Source organism: Diceros bicornis, chromosome 21, assembly GCF_020826845.1.
Source record: "Diceros bicornis minor isolate mBicDic1 chromosome 21, mDicBic1.mat.cur, whole genome shotgun sequence".
In the NCBI taxonomy this organism is placed as follows: domain Eukaryota; kingdom Metazoa; phylum Chordata; class Mammalia; order Perissodactyla; family Rhinocerotidae; genus Diceros; species Diceros bicornis.
In genome coordinates this window covers 49,175,523-49,202,001 of record NC_080760.1, presented here as the reverse complement: position 1 = coordinate 49,202,001, position 26,479 = coordinate 49,175,523, and the positions used below count along the sequence as shown (strand labels likewise).

Sequence of the window (26,479 nt, the reverse complement as noted above, 5' to 3'; positions counted from 1 at the left end):
ATCCTTGTCTGGTGTATCTTTGTAAACCACAGTTTTACAGGGCCTAGGCAAATGAAAAAAAAACATAGAAACCAGAGATGCTGATCAATCCTGCATACCTTATAGTGCTATTAAGAGTCTCAACTGAAGCGACAAGTGAAAATCTTTGGTACAAGCACTGTAAAGTGATTTACAAATGCCATCATCATCATCACCACCGTTATCTTCACCCTCATTATTCAGTCCTATTTGTGCTTGATTATATCACTGGGGACAGCTGATACTCTAGGAATTAGCTTCACCCAACAAGATGAAGCTACCAGACGAAATCTTACACAAAAAAATTAATTTCCTGCAATAAGCAATGCAAGAGTTTAGATGAGAACATGGCATTGACAAGTAAGTAAGGAACCAAACAGAAAATGAATTATTGTAATCTCCCTGAGAAGTAGCCATCAGGTCATCTGATGTGCCAACAGGTGTGAGCCATCTCTCTCATTCACACCACAGACTTCCATACCTGTAAACCTCTGCTCTTCTGGCTAAAATGCCCTTCTGCACCTTGTAGACAGCTGGGAAACTCATGTTTGTCCTTCAAGGTCCAACATAAAAAGTACCATCTCTAGTTTTCCTTGTCCCATCTAGGCTAATTCATGGTTTTCTCATCAGCGGTCCCACAGCACTTTCAGTATTCATTCACCCACCATCTTTTATTGATTACCTACTACGTGTCAGTTACTGTTATAGGCTCTAGGGATACAGCAAAGAGCAGACAGCGTGCTGTTTACATGGAGTTTATATTCTAGTAGGGCAGAGACAGACGATAAACGATCATATGCCAGGCAGTAGAGGAGTGCAAGGAGGACACCTGAATTGAGTAAGGAAGATAGTTGAGGTGGGAAGAGGGTATTTTTTGTGCCCAGCATTTATCACATTGTATATAGATCCACTGCACACACTCTAGTAGACTGCAGTTTCTTATGTTGGGAACTATTTCTCATTCCTTTTCACCTCCTCAGCAGTCAGCACACCACTTGACAAATACAAATTGTAAAATAATAATAATCATAATAATCACAGAAAACATTACTTGAATGTTACCACTTACCAGGTAATGAATGTTTTACATATGTTAGATGTTTAACCTTCACAACAACCCCTTGAGGTAGTATTTTTACTTATTCCACATTTTACCTCAACTGAGGAAATTTAGGTAGTGAGGGGTTAAATTACTTGCCCCAGGGCATACAGGTAGCAAGTAAGAGTGACAAGACAGATTTAAACCTAAGCAATCTGACTCCAGAGGCCTCATTCTTAATCACTATCCAATACTATCTTCCAAAACACTGTACATTCAAAGTCATCTTACATCAAAAGAAACCGGAACTGTACATTTGTGCTCCACAATATACCTAAAAACGTCCTGCACTGGCCCAGACACAGAGTCCTAACAGCCCTGGATAGGGAGCGAGCATGAGCAGGTCCTGACTGGATTCAAACCCGCCAAGGTCTGGGGATGGGGAGAGGAAGCTCAGCTCTGTAAGGGGCAGCAGGTGAGCAGGAATCCAGGCAAGTGGCAGAATCAGGCACCTAACCATGATGCCTTCATAGCACAGCGTGTTTATAAAGGAAAAGTAGAAAATCATGAAAATTTAGAGTATGAGTATGATTCACAGTCTTTACACTATTTAGTTCCAAAGACTGATTAGCTTCAGAGATTCTAAAGTGCAGAAAATGCCCTCCACTTTCTCCCACAGCCGCCATGACAACGTTCACTACACCGCAGTCTGACAGCAATTACAAGCCAGTGTGGGCAGCTGCAAACCACAACAAATGCACTGATGGCAGCTGAACGTGTTTACTTGCCACAGTCCATTATGCTTTGGGTTTGGTGCTGTACAACAATACAAGTATAATAATTACTGGTTTCAGAGGAAGATGTTTTCAGACAGGTCTGACCACTGTGCCACATGTTTAATGTGAAAGAAAAGAGTCCATAAAATATAATCAGCAACTTTCAAACATGAGCCAGGCGCAAAGAGTATTTCATTAGTAAATACAACATTTCAATAGAGAACACCCATCAGTTTTGACCTTTCTTTTTAATGTGAAGGCAGCAGAGAGAGAGGGAGAGAAACAAAGTGAGGAAGGAAAGAGACTTGATGTCTAGAAATGCTATGAGAAAAGAAAAAAGAATCTCATCCCCAGGAAAAAGGAGGAGAACAGTAACAAAGCAACACCCATTATGTAAGACACAGAATTCTTTTCTAGATGTTCTGATGGGAAGAGCCTTATGAAAAAGAAAGGGATAAATATGGGCTGGGTACCCACTCCGTGCCAGGCACTAGTCAGACTCTTCACAAGTATTTCATTTACCGCCTGACCTTCACACACCCTCCCAACAACACCACTAGCAGGCAGTGCTCTCCCACTTTCCAGAGGAGGCAAGTGCTGCAGAGCTGAGTTAACCTGCCCACATTCTCATAGCGAACACCGGTTCAGAGCCCATTTGATACCTACTCTGTCAGATCACCTGTGGGGAAAAAAGATGGTCCACAGGTACATTTAGGACTGTGGAGGTATAAGGACAACTGGACATATAATTGATAGAGAATTATCTTCCAGAAACCGATCTGGTAACCAAGAGCTTAGTTCTATCTTCCCTCTTCTCTGGTACTAAGCCTTATAAATCTAACCACTTTCTATTTCCCAGGTCAGCATGGTGAAATGCTTTATAATTCTACTGCAGGTTTTATCAGATGTAAATACAAACACTATGTATATCATTGATAATTATTTTTCTCCCTGCCCTATGGACAACTTTAGCCACTGTACGTTCATCAGCAGAACCAGCAACTCTGAACTTACACATTAATGTAATACTCAATGACATTGTAACACCTTTGTTTTTTAACTTTGTAAAACCATAAGGAGACCAGACAAAAGTGCTTCTCCAAGAGCTTCTCCACATTCTGAAAAAGCACTAATTCTAACAGTATGCCTATTACTGTTTCGATTGCTGCGTTGAGTGTCCGAGAAAGCTCTCTGCCCATCTACAATATCAAGGAACAACAAATTACATCTGAAGGGCAACCATAGGGCAGAATGGGAAAAGGAAAAGCAAACACCCGGTTTTCCAGTCTAGTACATCATGCTCCCATCACCAAGTACTCACAGAAGGGGACAGGCTGTGAGCCCACCAGAGAAATGCTTTCTACTCAGTATCTCTCTAAACAACCATGGCCTATGCAGAGACAACAAAGGTTATCCTAACAGATCTGACCTCAAAATATGATTTAGAAGCCTCCATCTGAGTATATTCACATACACTACTGGCAGCAAGTTTAACTGGTGCAGCTCATCAATAAATCAACTGACAATGTGGGTTGTCAATGTATGAACTCTGAGCTATTATTCAACTTCTGGGAGACTACCCTAAAGAAACTACCTGAATGGCCAGTGCAGACTTACGTGCACAGAGGTTCATTCCCTGAGGAAACATCTACTGAATACCTACTGTGTGCCAGGCTCAGTGAATACACAGCCCTGTGAGGGGAGACACAAGTGAGGAGACTGTGATCCAGGGTAATACAGGCTGTGACAGAGGGATGCAGAGTGCACTAAGAGATGAGAAAATGACAGAAGAGAGCACCCAATCCAGAACCGAGCGTGGGCGGCAAACTGGTTTGCTCTGGGTGGTGATATCTGAGCTGAATCTCTAAAAATGTGAGTTAAGCACATAAGAGGAAGAAGGGCATTTGTGTTTAAAACAAAAAAAGCAAAAAACAAAACACAGCACAGAGAAGGCCTTACAGAAAAGAGCATGTGGCTTTCATGAATCAGATAAGAAATTCAGCATGACTGTAACCCCAGGATCAAAGAGCGGAGTGAGAGAAATGAGACTGGATAGGTAAGTAGGGCAGTGAATCCCATCCTGAGAAATTAAGATTTTATCTGGAGGATATGATGTGATAGTGAGAAATTTTAAACAAGGAATGACTTGACTGGATTTGCATGTTTAAAAAGATTTGCATTTCACACTGCTTCCTTTTAAAATGAAAATCTTGAAAGACATGAGAACAATATCTAGTGGTAAGAAAACAAATTCAGTCTACTACAGTAATCCAGGTCAGGGCAGAAATGGACCGAGCGTAGGGACACAGAACAGATGAATGAAGATTATCACTAAATCCAACAGCTGAAAACGCTCATTAGTGAGGAGTCAGCTAAGTATATGATGACATACATAACAGGGACCACTACACAGCCATGAAAAACAGTATTCCCAGCTTTCTGATGCCCTGGCCAGAACCTCCAGGACAATGGCGAATAGAAGGGATGAAAGCACACATCTTTGCTTGTTCCTGATCTTAGGGGAAAAGTCTTTCACAATTAAGTATGTTGTTACATGTAGGTTTTTCACACACTGCACTTTATCAGGTTTTGCAGGTTCCCTTCTATTCCTAGTTTGCTGAGTGTTTTCATCACGAAAGGATATTAGAATTTTTCAAGTGCTTTTTCTGTGTCTATTGAGATGATTATGTGGTTTTTGTCCTTTATTCTATTGATACAATGTATTAATTGAGCTTCAGATGCTAAACCAACCTTGCATTGCAGGCATAAATCCTATGTGACCATGGTGTATAATCCTTTTTCATGTTGCTGGATTTGGTTTGCTAGTATTTTGTTGAGGATTTTGTGTCGATATTCATCAGGGATACTGGTCTGTAGTTTTCTTGTGATGCCTTTGTCTGATTTTGGAATAAGGGTAATACTGGTGTCTTACAATGACTTGAGAAGTATTCTTTCCTCTTCTATTTTTTGGAAGAGTTTGTCAGGAATTAGTATTAATTATTTTTTAAATGCTTGGTAGGATTCACCAGTGAAGTCATCTGGACCTGGACTTTTCTTAGTGAGTAGTTTTTTACCAATTCAATCTCTCTACAATTCTACTCAGATTTTCTATTTCTTCTGGAGTCAATCTTGGTAGTTTGTGTCTTTCCAGGAATCTGTCCATTTTAACTAAATCATCTAATTTACAGTCTACAATTGTTTACAGTATTCCCTTACAATCCTTTCCATTTCTGTAAAGTCAGTAGTAATGTGCCTTTTTCATTCTTGATTTTAGTCATTTGAGTTTTCTCTCTTTCCTTTTAGTCAACGTAGCCACAGTTTTGTCAATTTTGTTGATCTTTTCAAAGAACCAACTTTTGGTTTGTTGATTTTCTCTATTGTTTTTCTTTTCTCTCTTTTTCATTAATTTCCATTATAATCCATATTATTTCCTTCATTCTGCTTGTTTTAGATTTAATTTGCTCTTCTTTTCCCCAGTATCTTGAGATAGAATGTTAGGTAACTGATTTGAGATTTATCTTCATTTTTAATATGGGTATTTATAGCTATAAGTTTGCTTTTAAGTACTGCTTTAGCTGCATCCCATAAGTTTTGGTAATTTGTATCTTCATTTTCATTCATCTCAAAATATTTTCTAATTCCCCTTGTGATTTCTTATTTGGCTCATTGGTTATTTAGGAGTCTGTTAATTTCCACATATTTGCCAATTCCTCAAATTTCTGTTATTGATTTCTAATCTCATTTCATTGTGGTCGAATATCCTTTACATGATTTCAATCCTTTAAAATTTATTGAGGCTTGTTTTATGGACTAGCACATGGTCTATCCTGGAGAATGTTCCATGTGCACTTGAGAAAAATGTAGTTTCTGTTGTTACAGGAGCACGTTCTATAGATGTCTGCTAAGTCTAGTCAGCTTATAGTGTTGCTCCAGTCTTCTATTTCCTTACTGATCTTCTACCTGGTTGTTGTATCCAATATGTAAAATGGGATATTAAAGTCTCCAACTATTATTGTTAAGCAGTTCATAACCATTTAAGGACATTGTATTAGTTTCTATTGCCACTGTAACAAGTTACCACAAACTTAGGGGCTTAAAACAACAAGATAAATGTATTACCTTTTAGTTCTAGAGGTCAGAAGTCTAAAATGGGTATGTAAGGCAGCATTTCCTCTAAACTCTTTAAGGGAGAACCTTTTTTCTTGTCCTTACCATCTTCTAGAGGCTGCTAGCATTCCATGGCTTGTGGCCACATCACTCCAATCTCTGTTTCTATTGTCACATTGCCTTCTGTCTGACTCCTCCTCCACACCACTCTCTTAAGGACCAGTGTGATTATCCAGGATACTCTCTCTACCTCAAGATCTTTAAATTAATCATACCTGCAAAATCCCTTTTGCCATATCAGGTAGCATTCATAAATTCTTGGGATTAGGATATAGACATATTTTGGGGCCACTATTCAGCCTACTACAAACATTAACTGAAATGAATTGCTGATTTGAAACACACTGCTCAATCAAGTCCTAGTTTGTTCTATGTCCCTGAGCTCCTCAGGGTCAATATAAGCCAAGCACTTTTTAGCCCTACTTTTGAATATATAAACTTGCACTCTTTGGGCATTCTTTATCTGTTTAATTACTAAATCAGTCATTTTTAGTTTCTTCTCTCTATATTTTCCTCATATTTGATGGAACTATTTCAAGTGATCATGTTGAATATGTAGGACTGAAGCAAAAATCTGTAAATAAGATACATTTTCTAGACCATAGCAAAAACGAACACAGGTTTTGAGCCAAAACAGAGCTTGTTTTTAATCTTGCCATTTTATATATTAGTAAAGCCTAAAGGTTAACCTTTCTCAGGCTCAGTTTCATTATCTATAAAATGAGGGTATTAATATCTATCTGTAGAAGGCAGCTGTAAAGATTAAATCGATGTAACTAAGGAGGAGCTCAATAAATACTATGGCTGTTATGGTCTACAAACGGATAAAAAGTGGGAGGGTAGAGGGAAGGAAGGAGAAGTTGTCAAAGCAGTCTATTAACTAACTGGTCATTGTGATGTGATATCAAATAATCTTTGACAAATCCCTCAAGTACTCTGCATGTTATCCAGACAAAGACTTCAATATGATGTGGGGTGCAAGAGAAATCAGCTCCGTTTGCCCCTTCTATCTTATCCACTATAATTTAACAGAAAGAGTATGGACTTGGGACTCATTGACAAAGTCCAAAGCATTCAGTTACAAGCTAGCCATGTGACACTGAGCCAGCCACAGCCTCCATGAAAGCCTGTTTTCTCATCTGTAAAATGGAATTTATGCCCTTCATCTCAGAGGACTGTACTGAGAATTGAGAAAAATATGACCCATAAATCTCTTGGCATAGTCTCTGAGACTTAGCAAGAACTCAACAAGTAATAGCTCATTATTATTAATAATTACATGACACCAATAAGTTATTTAATATCTCTAGGACCCCCAATGTATAATTTGAGATAATATCCTAATACATGAAAATCCCTAAAAGCAGATTGAAGATATCCCAGATACTGGATAAACATCAGTTTCTGCTGCCTCCCCCGATCCCTCTGTGGTAGACAGAATAATGAATGGCTCCTCCAAAGATGATCATATCCTAAGCTCCAGAACCTAAGAATGTTAAGTTGTATGGCAAAGGAGAATTAAAGGTTGCAGATAAAACTAGGTTGCTAATCAGCTAACCTTAAAATGGGGAGATTACCCTGGATCCAGGTGAGCCCAACGTAATTACAAAGAAACTTACGAACGGATGAGAAAAGCAAAAGAGAGAGAACCACCGAGACGGCAGTGTGAAAAGGATTCAGCCTAATGTTGCTGGCTTTGTAGATGGAGAAATGGGGCCATGAGCCTAGGAATGTGGGTAACCTCTAGAAGCTGGAAAAGTTAAGGAATGGACTCTCTCCTAGAGTCTCCAGAAAGGAACAGAGTCGTGCCAACACCTTGACTTTAGCCCACCCAGTAAGAACCATTTCAGACTTCTGACTTCCAGACTGTAAGAAAATAAAGCCAGTGAATATGTGGCAATTGGTTACAGTAGCCATAGAAAACTAATACACTCTCTCTACCAGTTTTGCAGTTTTATTGTCACTAAGTCTCAAAGAACATACGAATCTGAAAACGAAAAAGTAAATTGTTTTTGTTTTCTCTATACAGACAGATGCACCTAATCTTAAAATGAAATCTCTTAAGAAAATCACTTCTTACTGAACTATATTGAATGAGTGGTCTTAGCAGTGCTTGACTGCTGGCCACAAAGAACTTACAAGATATTTAACAATATAAACTGACTCACTAGGATTTTGGACCAACAGCATTAAATAATTAATTAAGATATAACACACAGCACAGAAGTACCTAATGTTATAAGGAGCAGCCAACTCAAGTGAGTCTTTACTGCTAAAGACTAAGCAGCACCCAGTGCACATTTCCCTTGGGCACCTGGCCAGCTGCAAGCATGCTGTACGTTAAGTTTCAAGGTACAGTTTATGGTTTGAAACCTATCCTGAAGATTGTAATTCTGTTTAATCAGAAGAAATACTGGTTCCTTTATGTATTGCAATAACAGTGGAGACCAATATTTTCCGTCCAAATAAAGAACTCAAATCAAGGTACTTAGAAAAATTTATTATTGATATTTTTCAAACAGAAGACAAAATTATACTGGAAAAGGGTTTTTCAAAGGTTACTCAAGTAGGCACTGACAACTTTAAAGCGGAATGAAATGAACCATGAGACCGTGAACTATGAACCGACACTTCACTAATCCCTAGTGTAGTCTGTAGGCAAAGGAACTGGAAAACAAACTGTCAGTGACACACCCAAACCTCTGGAGGATACCAAGCACCTCTGCTGTCCCCTCCAAAAAACTGTAACATCATCACCAGTGAGAAGGAACTGAGGATCTAATAGATTCCCTGGGGACACCAAATGGGGACAGAGTACCACTAGTCACGTGCTGCATAACGGCGTTTCGCTCAACAATGGACGGCATACATGACAGAGGTCCCGTAAGATTAGTACCATATAGCCTACGTGTGTAGTAGGCTGTACCACCTAGGTTTGTATAAGTACACTCCCTGATGTTCACATGACAACAAAATCACCTAAGGACGCATTTCTCAGAACACATCCCCGTCGTTAAGTGATACACAACTGTACTAAAGGTGGTGCCTCCAGTGGGAGTAGGCAAGCAGCTAAAAAGCGATTCTCTGAAAACAGGACCGTTTTTGGGCTTTTCTCCCGGAACTCTCCTTTTTTGGCCCACTTTTACCATGTGGCTGTTGCAATAAGAAAGCCCCATAACCTAACAACCTAACAACTGGGAGAAGATATTTGCAAATCATATATCTGATAAGGGGTTAATATTCAAAATATATAAAGAACTCATGCAACTCAACAACAAAAAAACAAACAACCCAATTAAAAAATGGGCAAAGGATCTGAACAGACATTTTTCCAAAGAAGATACACAGATAGCCAACAGGCACATGAAAAGATGTTCAACATCACTAATTATTAGGGAAACGCAAATCAAAACTACAATGAGATATCACCTCACGCCCGTCAGAATGGCTATAATTAACAAGACAAGAAACAACAAGTGTTGGAGAGGATGTGGAGAAAAGGGAACCCTCATACACTGCTGGTGGGAATGTAAACTGGTGAAGCCACTATGGAAAACAGTACAGAGATTCCTCAAAAAATTAAGAATAGATCTACCATATGATCCAGCTATTCCACTTCTGGGTATTTATCCAAAGAACACAAAAACATGAATATGTAAAGATATCTGCACCCCTATGTTCATTGCAGCATTATTCATGATAGCCAAGACTTGGAAACAACCTAAGGGCCCATCAATGGATGAATGGATAAAGAAGATGTGGTATATATACACAATGGAATACTACTCAGCCACAAAAAAGATGAAATCTCGCCATTTGCAACAACATGGATGGACCCTGAGAGTATCATGCTAAGTGAAATAAGTCAGATGGAGAAATCCAAATACTGTATGATTTCACTCATAAGTGAAAGATAAAAACAACAACAAACAAACAAACAGATACAGATATTAGATTGGTGATTACTAGAGGGGAAGGGGGAGCGAGGAGGGAGAAAGGTGTGACAGGGCATATGTGTACAGCGATGGATCATAATTAGTCTTTGGGTGGTGAACATGATGGAGACTACACAGAAATCAAAATATAATGATGTACACCTGAAATTTATATAATGTTATAAACCAACGTTATTTCAATTAAAAAAAATAATAATAAAGAAAGAAAGGCTCACAGCTCTACCCATTTTGGATGAAGCTCCTGCCACCCACTAATGAGCCCAAACAAGAGCAAGGGTGCAGCCTAAGCACAGGCGGCATGAAGCAGACCACCAAGTTCGCTCCTACCTTAAGTCCGAACTGAAAGGAGCTGGGGAAAAAATGATCTGCTGCAGTTCATGTGTCAAAGGTCTGTGGCCAAAGTTCTTTAATAATAAGAAGGTCCACCTGCCTGGAATGCTGTCTCTGTACTCTACGTACACCCCAGGGAACCTCTGAGACATGGAGTAGGCCTTTGTTAGGCAGCAGGATTCACACTCAGGATGGAATCTGGACCATGACCTGCTGATGGAGCAACACTAACCAAAAACACTCACAAGGAAAGCAGAAATTTCAGCTTATATTTGCTGGTGAGAATTGAAAGCCATAAAGCACATCATTTAAATTTAAAGTCTACTGGGAAGGTGTGAACCAACTCAGAGTCAATTTGGAAGACTTGTGGTCACTGATGAAGAGAAGCTATCAAGAGCCACTAAGCTTTGTGGACAAACAAGCCTGTGATGAACTGGCTATCCCTCCACATTGTCTGAGCTCTACGTACCAAAGGGCTCACCTACAAATTCTTATCAGCTTAGGGTTCAAGAAGCCTACAGAGACCCTATTACGCTTAAGCAGCGCTGGCAGGGACAAATTTTAAGACTTCTATTGAAAAGAAATGCATCACAAAAAAAAAAAAAAAAAGCTTTTAAGATAAACACTTTTAAGTGTAATTTACAATGACAGAAGCGCACACCCTTTACGAAGTTAGTCACCTTAAGTAAGGAAAGGAAACAACTGAGGGTTTTTCCTTTCCCCAAGCCTTCAGTGTTGATATGGCCACAAGGATTCCTTCCTTTGCCCTTTTCTCTTTTGATTCTGCACACTCTCCCTCGGGGAGTTCATCCTCGAGCATGGCTTCAGCAGACATCCAGAAATACACATAAAACTCTGAACTCACATAATTTAAAAACTTTTCAACCTGTATTGTTCAGCATCCCAAATAACCTTTCTAAAATATATAGCTGATTATATCATTCTCCTGCATGGCATCTGCCAATTGTGCTCCAGAACCTTAAACTCCATTCACACTCCTTAGCTATTCACAGGCCCCGCATGTTCTCAGCCCTGCCTACCCTCTCGCCCCACCTCTCAGCACACTCCTGCTTTCACCTTATACCAGACAAACTGATAGAAGGTGCTTTCACATGTGTCATTCGTTCAACAAACACTGAGTGCCAACTGTGTGTCAGGCACTATTCTGGGCCCTAGAGATCCAGGAGGGAATAAAAGCCCCAGGTCTCCGAGCCTGGAGTCTATAGTTACATACAGTCTCAACGTATGTCACTGAATCCTCACAGCTAAGTCTGGGAGGTAGGCAGTACCGTGCCTGTCTTAACAAACTAAAGCACTGGAGTTTAGACAGGTGAAGGTATGCGCCCAGATCCAAAAATCCTTAAACGGCAGAGGGAGACTGCCCACAGATCTGAGTCCCAGACCTAAGGCTTGTGCCCATACTGCCAGGGTGCCCACACTTGGCATATTTCCTGAGAAATGTCAGATCTCTCCTCAAAATCCATATCCGGAAACTCAAGTAAAAGCAAAACACCCTTTTTCAATCTTCTTTCACCAAATCATCCTAAAATAACGAATTCATTGCCCTAATCCACAGAAGAAGAAACTGAAACCAACTGACTATTCACTCCACAAACGTTACTGAGTACCAACTACCTCCCAGCACTGTGCTGAGCACTGGAGAAGGAATCAGATAATACGTCAGATGTCCTGTCTGTAAGGGACTCGGACTCTTGTGGGAGAAGTAACTCCCCACCAATGATTATAATCTAGAGTGTGACAAATGCCACGATGGACACAAAGAGGAAGGCCTGTCCTGGGCGCTGGGAATGAACACACGGAATGGAAGTCAGGGACTCACTCATCGCACACTCCACACCAGATGGAAAGGCATGCACTCTGCAGAGATGTCCATGGCTCAGGACTGAGGAAAGAGACTCGGAGAAGTTAACTGACTCCTGTCACAGTTATGTCACACTCTGCAGCCCAGGATGTCTCTCCTACAACACCATGAGTCACACAGAGGTCCCTCTTCCCTCACCCAGTGGAGATAACACAGCACTCCTATGTGACACCATTGTACCCCGTGCGCTGGTCTTTATTACAGCACTTTCCACCCTGCAATATAAATGTCTTTTAATTTGGCTGCTTCCCCACTGAGCTGAAAACTCTTTACGCAGGAATGAAATATCACCAGCTCTGTGTCCCAGCACTTGGCCCAGCATAAGAATGCGAGCCTTATTGAATAAGAACTGAACACCCTCCAGTCTAGTGGGAAAGACTGTGCAGAAACACACACCCTACCAGTCATCTCCAAAAGGTTTTCCCCGAGAAGTCCAAAAGGGTCTAAAAGTCTGAAGTCTGATTAGATTTTGCTATTCCTGTGCCATAATGCTGACTTCCCAAGCCTAAATACTACTTTTTGCTGTGCACCCTTTACTGGAGTAATATGGTGCTCTGACAAAGACTGGGGAGGAAGGATTCACATACAGCCTTCTAATAAATGCTTCAAGGACACAGGAGTATCGGCTCTGTGCCTAGTATGCTGTGCTGGGCTCCATGAAGAAGGAAACAAAGAAAAGTGTTCTGCCAGCCTGAAGAACTCTGGAGGAAGAGATAACTAACTTGAGCACCTGCAATCTGCCAGACACTTTACATAGGTTCTCTCAGGATCATTTTATAGATGAAAAAACTACAGCTCACAGAGCTTATTATTACCAAAGGTAACATACCTTCTGACCCATTTAAGGAGCCAAATCCTGACAGGGAATAAAGGAGACCAGAAGAAAGTATGATACAGAGTATGACCAATTGACCTTTAACTTACGTGAGTCTTTTTTCTCGTCCCCTTGTTCCTCTATGTTATCGTTGACCACATAAATACAGGGCAGGGAATTATGGTCCCCGATTTGCTCTGAATTGATGGTATGTATACTAAATGATGGGCAATGTGTCAAAAGTGGAGAAATTCCTTTCTCCATATGTGTCTCTGAGTGAGGGAGAGAGAGACATGAATTGTTCTGTGACATAGAACTTTGAAACCACTTTTTGGATTCTAGAGAAAAGATTGCGCGAAACTTCACACTGCTTCTGATAAACCATTACATAGCCGCTGACAAGCAGAAAAACTGCTCACCAACAAGTTTACAATTGACTTCTGAATTTTCGGAATTAAAAAATCATGTAAGCAATAATTGAAAGTCTGATTTATTTTAGAGTCATCAGAGACACTCTAAATTGATGTAATTTGCATCTTTATGCCTAAGCTACTGCTAGTTGCTGAGATGTCCCCTGGTGCCTGTTTCTGTTCAGCGTCCAACGCTACCTCGATGGGAGGCAGTGTGCGTCACCAATAGGTGGTCTTTCCTAATGACACACTTTTCTCTGAGAAAGGACCCATTCCCTGATAAAATCCATTTGTCACTGCTGTAATGAAGTCTTTTTTTGAATAAATTAGAGCAATAAATTACATTAAAAAATTGTGAAGAAACAAATCTATTCTGAGACAATAAAAGGAGTATAATGTTGAGATTTTTCACCCAATTGATTGGTGCTGGAGCTTTGCCTTTCAGCTGAGACTCCAGAAGGAGAGTTATGCTGGACCAGAGCAGGGAGCATGTGCTAATGTCTGCATGTCTCGGCTCTGCCTTGAGATATACCTTTATTAAGAAAAAGGCAACCATTTTATCATGACAAGAAAAACACCACCACGAGTTTTATGAAATTATTTTTTCTCAGTATGACTTTGTAATTGTACATATTATATTCTTAAAAGACTCTCATATTGCAAACAATGACCTCAACAAATCAACAGGTCACAAGAAATCAATATTCAAAGACCCATATAAGAGAAATGAATGGTCCACAATACAAACAGCTAACAATTATCATTAATTCATTCATCCAAATAACTCTGATTGTGCCCCTATTGCACATGGCACTGGTACACAGAGGTAAGGCTTGGTCCCTACCCGCTAGCAGCTGAGAGCAGGGAAGGGCAGGCAGACTACAGCCTGCTGGGCAAACCCAGCACCATGCCTGTGTCTGTAAACAAAGCGTTGCCAGGCACAACCACACTCATTCGTTTACATATTGTCTATGGCTGCTTTTCTGCTACCACAGCAGAGCTGAGTAGAATGGACGGCCCACAAAATATTTACTATTTGGCCTTTAACAGAAGTTTGCTGGCGTAGGCTTAGACTTTAGCATAAAGACAACGGCAATACACCTACAGATACACACCTGTTTGTTTCCTAGCTCTGTCTGGTGAAAGGGCCTAGAAGCAGTGACACACCAGAGCCCAGATCTCAGTTTCTAAACACCATTCTACACTAAAAAAAAACAGGGCACTTGTCTAAGAAATGGCTGATGCCAGGGTTAGGGCAAAGCAAGTACAAGACGAGCCTGGAATAAAATGCTGTTAGAAAGTAAAACAAATATTCAAAAAAGTATGGAATGATCCTGTCAACAGGACCCAGGAGCCAGGGTAAAAAGCTCCCGCTGACCAAATATGGGACAATTTAACTGTCAATTTACACATTGATAGTACGGGAGTATAACCAACTGAATTAAAGAAGAATCCATGAATTAATACAGATAGATGATGGAGGGAGGGAGGAAGTAGGAAGGAAGGAAAGAAGTAAAGATTTCTCTTTCAGTCGAATGTCAACCAATAAATGTAGATGGAATGACTGAGTTAGAAAATTACCATTTTACAACCATCATAGTAATAATTCAGGTATAAAACATTAACGGATGCTAAAGTTTGTGTGGGAGAGTTTAATGAGGAGCAGAATATTTACACAGTCTCAAAGTATCTCCCCACAAGGGTACTAATTAATTACAAAAGGAAAATAGTAACTTTACAGTGGAGATAACCGGTGCCACTTTCACACCAAGTGATCAAAGGTAACATCACCAATAACAGGGTCAAGTGACACTGACACTGTGTGCCCTCTGACATGATGTACCAAGGAGGACACACCGTCACCTCAGTGGATTCCTGCCAGGAGTGCATAACATGAATTTAATTTTAAGGAAACATTAGACAACTCAAATTGAGAGGCATTCTACAAAAAACTGGTCTCTGCATGCCATGCATGTCATGAAAGGCAAAAGAAGAGAGGAGCTCGTTTAAAGTAAGAGACTAAGGAGGTTTGACAACTAAATGCAATGTGCCATCCTGAACTGGATCCTATAAAGACAAAACTGGAACAACCGGCAAGATTAGCATATGGACTGTAGATTAGATAATAGTACCAAAACAGTGATTAACTTCCTAATTTTGATCACTGTTATCTATAATTGCAGTTATATAAGAGAAGGCCCCTATTCTTAGGAAATACACACCAAGGTATTTAAGTGTTTAGGGGTAAGGGGAGACAAGATATGCACCTCACTCTCAAATGAGTTATGAAAATACATATACACACAGAGAGAATGGCAAAGCAAATGTGGGTAAATGTTAACAATTGGTGAATTCAGACAAATGGATATACAGAGGTTCTAGCACTATTCTTTTAATTTTTCTATAAGTTTAAAATGGTTTCCAAATAAAAATTTTAATGCCAGGAAGAAGAAATAATGGTCTTAAAAACGAGAGAGAAGAAAGGAAAAGAGACATAGATAACCACAATACACCATGACAAGCAGGAACATGAAGATGTTATGGAAACATATGGGAGACTGGAATTAATAATCTGGGAGAATCATAAAAGTTATACATCCCTGCCTAGTCCTTCCCCCTGCCTGTAATGATTTCTGCATCCGGCGAATTCCTCTTTAAACAAGACTCTTCAAGAAGGCCCATCCTGGTGCTGAGATAATCTAGGGGTCATTCTCTGAGCCCCTAAAACTTCCATGCAGTCTTCTACCATAGCGCTTAACACACTCTTAAAATTGTTCCTCTACACATTTATCTCCCCACTGGATTATGAATTCCTTTATAAAAAATGAAGATGAAGATGATGACAAAGATCAAGATGAAGGCAGCAGCAACTATTACTCTGTACTTTCTACATGCCCGGCATGACACTAAACACTCTTCACACACTTCTCATCTAAACCCCACAAAGACTCCAGAGGGGCTTTATTATTTTATCACCATTCTGTGGTCATGGAAACTGAGGCTGAGAAGGATTCATATATCTGAGGTCACAACACAAAGAAGTGCCAGCCTGAGATATGAACTCAAGTTTGTCTGACTTAAAACTGTGTTCCTAACCACCCTTTTTCACCAAATAGTCTGAATCTTCTTTCAGTATCATTTTTAGTGAACTGCGGTGTGCACGTGGTAGGCAAACAAAAGATGGAGAGGGATTTCTCTAAGTCTTTTGCTTCTGTTTATATTTACTGAGCACACCCCAACTGAAAGCAAGAGACAGAGGAGGCACAGGCGGTAGGAGAAAACCAGCCCTAAAAAAAGACTGACAGATAATCCACTACACTGTACATAATCAAGAGCTGAAGTAGGAAATTCAGAGATAAGAGATGACATATGAGGAAGAGAAACATAAAATGTAACAATCTCACGTTAGATATAACAAATATATCCTATATATTAAAAATTTATAGTAAAATCATTGTCATTTCACCCTAATGACAATCTACGAGGCAGGCATTACTGCCATGTGCAGATAAGGGAACAGAGGCTCAGAGAAGTAAAGTAACTGGCCCAGAGCACACAGTTCAATTTCACAGTGCAGATACTAAACAAATATTAGTTGAATAAATGAATAAAAAGAAACCTCGGTATAAATTTCTGAGGCTATGGACTCTTGATCCAGTATTCAGCTCTGCTAAAAATTACTAAAAATTGAATCATTACTTTGTCCAAAATCTCTTCCAGGTTTGTACCTGGAACTGATCAAGCCCCTCAGCCCACTCAGGTCAATGGACAACTGACGGCAGGAGGAAGCAGGAATTTCCACACCAGCGACAAAGCTTTTGTTCCTATTGTTTGCGTCCTTACACAAATCAAAGCATTTGACTTAAACATTCCAATGCAAATAACTGCCACGACTATAATTTTCTCCAACCAAATAAACACATTACAACAGCCAGGAGCCATTAGTCAGACCACCCTAACACTTTCTTTTAAAAGTTTTCAATTCAAAGCTTTGGGAATATTTTTTCTTTAGGGCATAGTAGGCCCTACCATGTAAGTTGGCTGCATGACCTTGAACAAGCTATATATCCCTCTAACCTCCATTTCTTTATCTGTGGAACGAGAACAACAAAACAACTTCACAAGGTGGTCACAGGATGAAAGGGAGTAACGTGTGAAACCTAGCAACGGTGTCACTTTAGCCACTCAAGAAACGGTGGCTACAAAACAAAAACAAAGCATGATTTTCTGCAAATACTGGTTAGAAAGTACACCTCTTAAACTATCAGAAATATGAAAGATTAACATCAATATGTGAAAATAAAAAGCAACGCAAGCTTGTTGACTGATCCAGACTACATGGGTTCAGTAGTTACCAGTGCAAACGGAAGAGAGCAACGGCGCTATGCGCAGCGCCATCTAGTGGAAGAAGAGCAGAGCGCAAATGGCGTAAATATTGCAGTAGACGAATAAGGAAAACTGAGAATGAAAACTGCCCGTGAGTCTCCTCTCCATTATAATTTCTCCACAGGAGCTTGAACCAACAGTGACCCCAAGTGTAAGATTTATATCAAAAAGAGAGATCAAAAAGGTGCTCTTACATACTCATGCTCTTTACATACTCATGCTCTTTATCATACCAAGGAAGAACATCAATATACGCCAGGAACACCTTTTAAAGTCCTTAAAACAGCAGCAGGGGCTGATTGGTGAAAAATTATGGAAATGTAAAAAATTATGGAAATTTACAATTCAGAGTAAGATAGCTTGTGCTTGTGGAGAGAGGCTGCTGTGTCCAGACATGTTTTAAGATATACAGTCATAAAACTGTTTATGGAAGCTTCATTTGTTAATTTAAGGTTCAGGTGCTGCATCTTGAATAGCATAATAAAAACCAATCAGAGCTGCTGCTAATTTTGTACATGATATCAATAAAAGAAGCTTCCTAAAGAACGAATTTCTCCTTCAATATTTCCAGGATTGGAAAACTAAAATCATTTTAATAACATAAAATTACCTTAAGAAATGAAACTAGATGATTTATGTATTAAATTGTTATACACTTGATGCCTGGAAAGTGATGCCAATACACACAGATCTGTCTCAGACCATTCTGTAAAAAGAGCAGGTAACGTTTACTAAGCACCTATTACACGTTAGACCTGTACTTATATCTCAAACAACAACCCTACAAAGGAGGTATAAGGTCCCCAACTTTACAGATGGGGAAACTGAGGCTCTGGGAAATTAAGTAACCTGTACAGGGTATAGACTAGAAAGCTATTGCCTCCCATCATCAGAGCTCTTTCTGTACAGCTCCTCCTTGTTAAGTGACACTGTTTCCCACGTAAAGGCCATCCACCAGACTTCCCACGCCACCACCGGTCGCAGAGTTCCTACCCCATTTTGTTAGGCGACTGTCTGCCCAGCTCACAGATCACCCGTCCAATACCAGGCAATTAATTTTAAGAGCTGCATAATAATTTCCCATGGAAGTCAAACATGAAAATCCAGCCACAGAGAAAGCTTCCACACCTGGTGCTCCCAGCTAAACTGTGTGCTGTCCTGGTGGCGGGCAGATAAGGATTTGAATCCTGGTTTACCACTTACTAGCTGTCTGACCTTAGGCAAATTATTTGACATTCCTGCCCTCAGTTTTCTCATACGTAAAATAAGGCAAAATGATTTACTCTTTTAAGACTGTTAGAAGAATTAAACAAAACAATGTATATAAAGCATCTAACCCAGAAAAGCTCTTGATAAGCAGTAACTACTATTATTAGCAAGGCAAGTATATTCAAACATACCCCACTCCCCTTAGAGAGCCAACAGTGCTGTCTACGGGAATATGTTCTTGTGTGTTCGTGGCACTCTTTTTTTTCTTTTCTAAGCCTATTTTCAGAAGATGGAGAATTTCTAAACATACCATAAACTGACTATAAATTCCTGATATCCTACTCAAATGCTTCTGTGATAAATAGAGTATTAAAATACCAAGAGCTCTGTGCCTCTATGAACTTCCTTCAAGAGAGACAGACCTTTATCAAGAATTTGACTTATGAACTTTCTATACAGAAAGTCTTCCTATTTTCTCCTTGACCACTGAAATACACATAATTAAAAATCCTTACCCTTCAACATCTACTGAAGACTGAAAAGTCTTGCTGGAGAGGAGAGGAAAAAAGTGAGCTCGCCTTTTGGTAAAACACATTGTCAGGAACCTCTTTTAAAAATCTATCATCACCAATGGAAATTCCTAACTGGCTTCCACCATAACGAAACTTTTATTTAAAAAGAGACAACACTGTCAAGTTCTGTCCTTGTATCTCTTTTCTGATAGTATCCTATCATAACGCTGCAGACTTGATTTAACGTCTCAGCCTGACTACTTACATGCCGTGCACCCTGACCGGGCAGCGTACTTGGTTTGTGAGCCCAAGACGGCTCACTTGAGAAAACAAAGGAGGCAGGCAGGGGACAAAACCACCGACCTTGCAAGATCCTGTGGAGATTAGAAATAATGCACAGGACGCACCTGGCACAGAAGCAGCCCTCAATTTGGCAGCTTTTATTATAATCATTATCCCCAATGCTAAGGAACACTCGACTTCTCTTTTTTTGGTAAAACAATATAAACCATTCTATCTTCACTCAGTGGGAATGATGACAAGCCACAGGGTCTTGTGATATCACAGTTGCTGTTGGCGTTCGATCTGCAATCTCAGTCGCCACTCTGGCTGTGGGTGTCAGTCTGGCATCTGAGATCGAAGATTAACTCCTCCAGGTAGGAAGGCTTATTTGGCATGTGACAAGGGCCTCCAATTTCTGGTTTTAATCAGTCCTAAGAAATCTCACTAGAAGTTTAGGGAAGGAGAGCTAATTGTATTACAGTGCCCTGGCTTAATAATTTCCTCAAGAAAGAATAAAAGTAAGTAAACATCTGATTCAAGGAAGATCTGATAACATCTTCTCATTACCTCCCAGAGGAGGACCCCAACTGCTCTACCACATTTAAGGAGCATGGGGTGTGCTTCTGCATGTTGAACACTGCATTTCACTAGAACCTTCTTTCACTTAGTTTGCAGAGCTGTTAGAGATTCCATCCCCACCCCCAATTCAGGTGCTCCGAAGCGGTAAAGATCAAAGCTCTTTATTGACTGCTGAACTCCTACTATAATTTCTAATTCCTCTACCTTGATGGTAATTAAAACACAACACTGAAAGGAAGACTGGAGTTTGCAAGGGTTATGTACCAAGAATCACGTGAGGTGCTGAAGCTCACACTCTCCCTGGGAAGACAAGATCCAAATAATACAGTGAGATGAGGAGCACATCCAGAGTGAAGAACCAGCTGCTCTGGGAGACTAGACAATGGGCGATCCACCCCATCTGGGGGAGGGAAGTGGTCAGAGGAGATACCTTAGAGAGAAACATGAAGGATGAAGTATAAAGATGGATGGTGTATAACTCATCTTTCAATCCCAGCACAGGCTAGCGAGAAAAGGACAAACCACACAGAAGAGACCAGGTCCCACCCTCCTCCTGTCATTAACTAAGGGACCATCACCGTGTGACCAGTAACAGAAGCCGCTGTACCTCTGACAGTGAGGGCCGGAGGGGAAAGAACAACGGACCTGGAGAAGAACAAAGCTCCAACCTTCACTCGGACATTTTACAAGTACGTTGTCACCTTGGGTAAGTCATTTCAGTTGCTGGAGTCTCCGTTTCCACAACTGACCAGTTGGGCTAATAACCTTTACATTCCTGGCTGATCCCAGTATTGAGGTTATAGACGTGACCAGGTACGCAGCAGTGCCTCGGAAATGTTCGCAGGCTGCCTTAGTTAAATCTAAACCACCTAGTCACCAAATATTTCGAAAGGATAGTGGAAGGACTAATAAGACATTCCTTAGGAAACAAGAGGGCATCTCTAAACTTACAACTCACTCTCAAACTAACGCAAATGAGCGCAGGAGTTTCTCAAAGCACAGACCGTGTTCTCCCCTCCCTATCCAGGACCAGCACAACACCTGGCACAGGAGGGTCCGGTAACCACGCTACTCATGTCCAGATGCCCACACTCAAATCACTGGACCATTGTGGACCATACATACTACAGGACATTCAGAAAGGCTTATCTCAAAATGTGAGGCATGGCATCCACTTTCTCACAAAAAACAAAAACTGATAACCCTAGGAAAAACAATTAAAAACTAAATAACCACATCTTCCTCTGGACGAAGCAGAGAATTGCACACTATCGCAGGAAGGCACCACACCTCAATATGATTCTGCAATTCTCATTCTCTTTCTTCTTACTTTACACGCCTGACAACATTCAAGCAAATCAAAAATATTTTCCAAAAGGGGTCCCCAAAAATGAAACTTGAAGCCTTCTGGTTTTGTGGAACAAAGAGATGCACATGGGGCAAAGTAATAATCCTCCCTTTATACATGTGTACCTCTCACATAGACCCTGAGTAATGCTAAGAGCCGTAATAGTAGAAAAATTGATGTGATATGAAAAATAATTATTTTGAAAAGCCACCAAAAAACTTTATCAATCTGGACACAAATAGACCACCTTAATCTTGAGTCTTCTGCTCCACTTCCCTTGTAACCAACTACTAAATAGAACTTGGCAGTGAACCAGCCACCAATCCATATATTATATCAGATAATTAAAAATACAGGGTTATGTAATCTTATTTAATGGTTACTTGGCTTGGATTGAAAACCATCCAAAGCAATACCAGAGAGCTGGATTAAATTATAATGCGTAAGACATTTCTGAAGATATTTTTTAGTAAGAGTCAGCACATCCCCTACTAGCAAATATAATATAAAACATGAAATACTACTTTCATCTCCAATTAACCTCCTTGGCAAGAAATTGCAGTGTCAATTCACTCTATAGACACTTGCGTGTATGGGGGGTGGGGGAGGGAGAATACCAAAGGCTAGATTCTTTCATTCCGCTTTAACAGCAAGTAAACATTACCTATTACTCTTGGTAAAGAAACAAAAGTATTCAATATTGGGGGGGTGGGAGGAAGGAGAACCAGTTATCATGAGAAAATAAAAATAAAAGTCAGCGACTGATGCCCATCACAAAACACAAGCCTGGAAATGTATAAAAACCGACCTACATTAGCATAGAAGCATATATTTTGATGTCATCCCAGCTCAAGTTCTTACTTAAAGATTATTAGAAAAAAAAAGTAATTCAGCTAGGAAGTTGATCAATGCTGACAAATACTGATTTTTTTAAAAAAATGACAACATCTCATTTATAAACTATTTCATTATCATGTGTTGATTACTAAAGTAATATATTAGTCACAGGAGGGCTTTAATTCAAAAGTGCCTCTTGGCCTGAGCATTAAAATCCTGTAGGATAAACCCACCACGAAGTTGTGTCTTCAAAGAAGACCACCAGACAAGGATAGAAAGAAACTTTTTTAGAAAATCAAGATAAGTCAACGAAAAACAAGCATATTAATTATATTGATTTCTGCAGGGTTTTAAATTACCATGTGCAAAGTGTTTTGTTCCATCTTTTCCGGGACGCATAAGTAGCAAGAACAACAGCCTTAAGAGACAGAAGACCTGAGTTCATATTAAATCTATCTCAGTTGCCTACAAGCTTACATAGCTGGGGTCCTCAGCTCTCGCCCCTGAAAAATGAAGACATCAATGTCTGCCTCACAGGCTGAGAATGGAACTAGACGGCATGTGCCTTAAAGAGCCTTGGAAACTTTAAAACACTATGCAAACATGAGGTATTGTTAGCATTGGGAGACGTTAACCATAAAATATACCTATTACATGCCACTCCACAATAAAATAAAGATTTGCATTGCTGACCCCTCATCACCGTACAAGTTAGAGCCGGAATACCAATTCCAGTATGGAGATTCAGAATAACCTCTGAAAAAAAACAGTTCCCTTTAGAGGCAAACAGTCAAAAATATAGCTAAATAAGAATAAAAATGCTTTCCTATAGCCAATAACAAGATAGATTTAAAATCAAAGCTTCCTAATAACCATTCAAATTCAGATTTAAGACACTGTTTTAGAAATGCACTTATAATTTTGGAGTTACATAACAGAGCATAATTAATATTTTAAATGATAGGGCTTTGCATTCTGGATATCAGCCTATGATTTAAGGGAAAAACATTTTAGTCTGAAGTAATCTATATTAACAGTAACAAGAGCATCTGAGGGGCACCTCTTTCTTGCTTCACATAACGGTTCAATGTGAGAAATGTACTTCTTACAAGAATTACATTTGTGATGGAAAAGTAAGGTAATCAAGTTTAACATCTAAAAAAACACTAAATGGCAACATTGTCCAACATCTGTTTCAAGAAACTGGAAGCCATTAACACTAGTAAAAACACAGAAACCAAAAGAATTTTGAATGTATTAGCAACACAATACTATGGTAACATGGCACAGAAAAATAATTGACTTTTAAAATAACTCATTACACTTTTAGTTAAACTGTTTCCTTAATTGAGTACAACATAACTTTGATTCAGCTTCTTCATTAAGAAAAACGCACTTGATTTCACAATCCAGAGTATTTCTAATGCCACTGATCTCACACAACGTACAAAGAAATTTCTTACAGAGATGACAGCCCAGCAGGCAACAAAAGATATATGTAAATCATAGAAAGCAAGGAGTACCAACCTAACTGTAGAACCGTTCAGAAGAGCACAGGAATAAAACTTACAATTCTTTTTCTCTTATTTAAGAATGCATGCCCATTACTTTTTCACAAGCCCATTTTATTAAAGAAATAAAAATAAGCCTGCAATTAAAATAAAATGGGAAAGCTCTGTAAACTGATTTCTGCTCAACAATTCAAATGTCATGCTTAAATTCTTGGAGAAAGTGAGGCTCTCTACCACCACCATCAACCGACAACACACACACCCTACTCTGAAGAACTGGTTGCAACAGGCAAATAGCAGAAGCCATTGTTTTAAAATATAGATATCTATATACAAATAGAATATGTCTGCCTCATCTTTCACTTCCAACAATAAAAGAGCCAAGGCCAGCATTCAGATCAGCAGACCCGATTTAACTCGGGAACCACAGACTACCACTGCACAGAGTGATTCACCCACGAGATAACAGATCCGACCAGATAATATTTCTGCCATCGCCCAGAGAAAAAGCAGACTGGTGGCCCCCAAACCCATCTTTATCTGAAACATGTATTCCAGATACAGGAGGAATAGAGGGCTGCTCCCAGCAAGGAAGGCTTAATTTACCTTCCATCCCAGAAGATTACTCAGGAAGCCCGAGGAGGAACAAGCCAGGGAATACTGTCCTGGGTAGGCACGCCTCCATACGCCCCTGTATCCCTCCGTCCTTTACTTCCCAGGACTGTTCACACCCTGAGCTGGCTGGAGTAATGCTAAAATGGCACAAGCAGCAAAGACTCCTTGGCCAGTGTTCTGAACCCGGAGCCAGCCCCCAATGATGGTGACCCGCCCAGAGCTTCCCAGAGAGAGGACAGGCAAGCCAAGAAGGGGGCTCTTGTGTGGGCTTCTTCTCCCCTACTGACCCCTCCCAGGGCCAGCCTGCATGGCTGCCCACCCCCAGGGAGGGCAGACTGTCCCTCCAGGGTGCCTGGAGCCTGGACATGGCAAAAAAAGAGGGATAGGAGAGGGAACTGGGCTCGGCCATTAGGACCGCTGGGTCCTTCTCTATGATGCTTGGGGTCTGACCCCAAACCTCCTCCAAGGTCCTCAAAGTTCACTAACTATGCAAGCACCTGTTCCCTTCACCTCTTCTGCATGTGATCCTCTCAAATCCTTCCATGTTCCTCCAGTTCCTTAGACAAACCAAACACAGTAGTTCCGAGTCCCTCCACTCTCCCCTCCAATAAGGTAATTCAATCCCCGACCCAACAAAGCCCCCAGATGTTCGCTGTCCCCCACCCAGAAGTTTCCCCCGGGTATCCTCGTGTCCCCAAAGATTTCCTCCAAGTCTCATCGAAACGCCCCCGGCTTCTCCTTCCTTCCCAAGTCTCCCAAAGGCACATCTCGGGCTCTGCCCAGGCGTCCCCTATTTCCCCAGGTCCGCACCCACACGCCCCCAGAGTGCCACCTGGGTCCCCTCGAGTCTCCCCGAGGTCTCCCTCCAGCCCCCCCGCAGTCCCGCCTGCCGGCGCCCGGCGCTGCTCCCGGGCCGGCCCCCACGGCCGCGGCGACAGCGAGCGGCCGGCGCGCGCTCACCTTGGCTCACCAGCCGCAGGGCGTGCGTGAAGGAGGGGTCCAGGGAGTCCTTCTCCGCCATCAGCTCCGGCAGGTACTTCTCCTCCATGCTCGCCGGCCGCCCGAGCGCGGCACGCGCACCCGAGGCGGGCGGGCGGCGGCGGCCGCGCGACCCCCGACCTCGCCCGCGCCCCAGCGGCGCGGCAGCCGGGCCACACGCCGCGGCGGAGCCAAGCCGGGCGGGCGGCCGGGCGGCGGCGGCACGGGCGGCGCAGCCCGGTCCCCGGGGGTGGCCGCTGCCTCCGGGACGCGGCGCCCGCGCTCCCGCCGCGGGCCGAGGGCAGCGGGCGCGGGCGGGCGGGCGCTCGGCGAGCCTGAGGCGGTCCCGGGCGAGCCCAGCCGGCGCCGGCGCCCCCTCAGCGCCACCCGCACGCCGCGCGCCGCCCCGCGCTCTGAGCCGCGCGCCCGCCCCGCCCCGCCCGGCCCCCGCCGCGCCTGCGCGCTGCGCCCCGCGCCCCGCCGCCGCCTCCAGGAGCCGCTCCGGGCACCGCGGCGGGCGGCGGGGGCGGCGTCCCGGGTCCCTCCCGCAGGCCCCGCGCTCTCCTCCAGCCCCGGAGCGCGGGGGCAGCCCCGCTGCGCGGTTACGGCATTGCCAAGCGCGGAGACTGGGACGCTGGAGCCCAGAGAGGTCAAGCGGCTCGCCCAAGGTCACCCAGCGAGCGCTCCCGGGAGGAGGGCTGGGAACTCGGACCCCGGCTCAGCGGCCGGGCCCGGAGAGAGGACGGGGAGGGGAGCCCCGGCTCGCCCCTGCGGGCTCTGGGGAAAGGCACCGGGGCGAGCTGCCCTGCTTTGTAAGGCTCCCACGACTT

The 26,479-nt window shown here is 41.9% G+C and overlaps 1 protein-coding gene across 2 annotated transcripts in view; it reads right to left on the bottom strand.

Moving 5' to 3' along the window:
- The window catches only part of KHDRBS3 (KH RNA binding domain containing, signal transduction associated 3), a 183,124-nt gene extending 157,134 nt beyond the window's left edge, over nt 1-25,990 (bottom strand). The window contains exon 1 of one of the 2 annotated variants that reach the window (XM_058564981.1): nt 25,632-25,990. In XM_058564981.1, coding sequence (XP_058420964.1) covers nt 25,632-25,719 — 88 coding nt within the window. In that variant the 5' untranslated portion in view covers nt 25,720-25,990. The remainder of the gene's footprint in view (nt 1-25,631) is intronic. The other variant, XM_058564980.1, reaches the window with a different exon arrangement.
- Nucleotides 25,991-26,479: the final 489 nt, after the last annotated feature.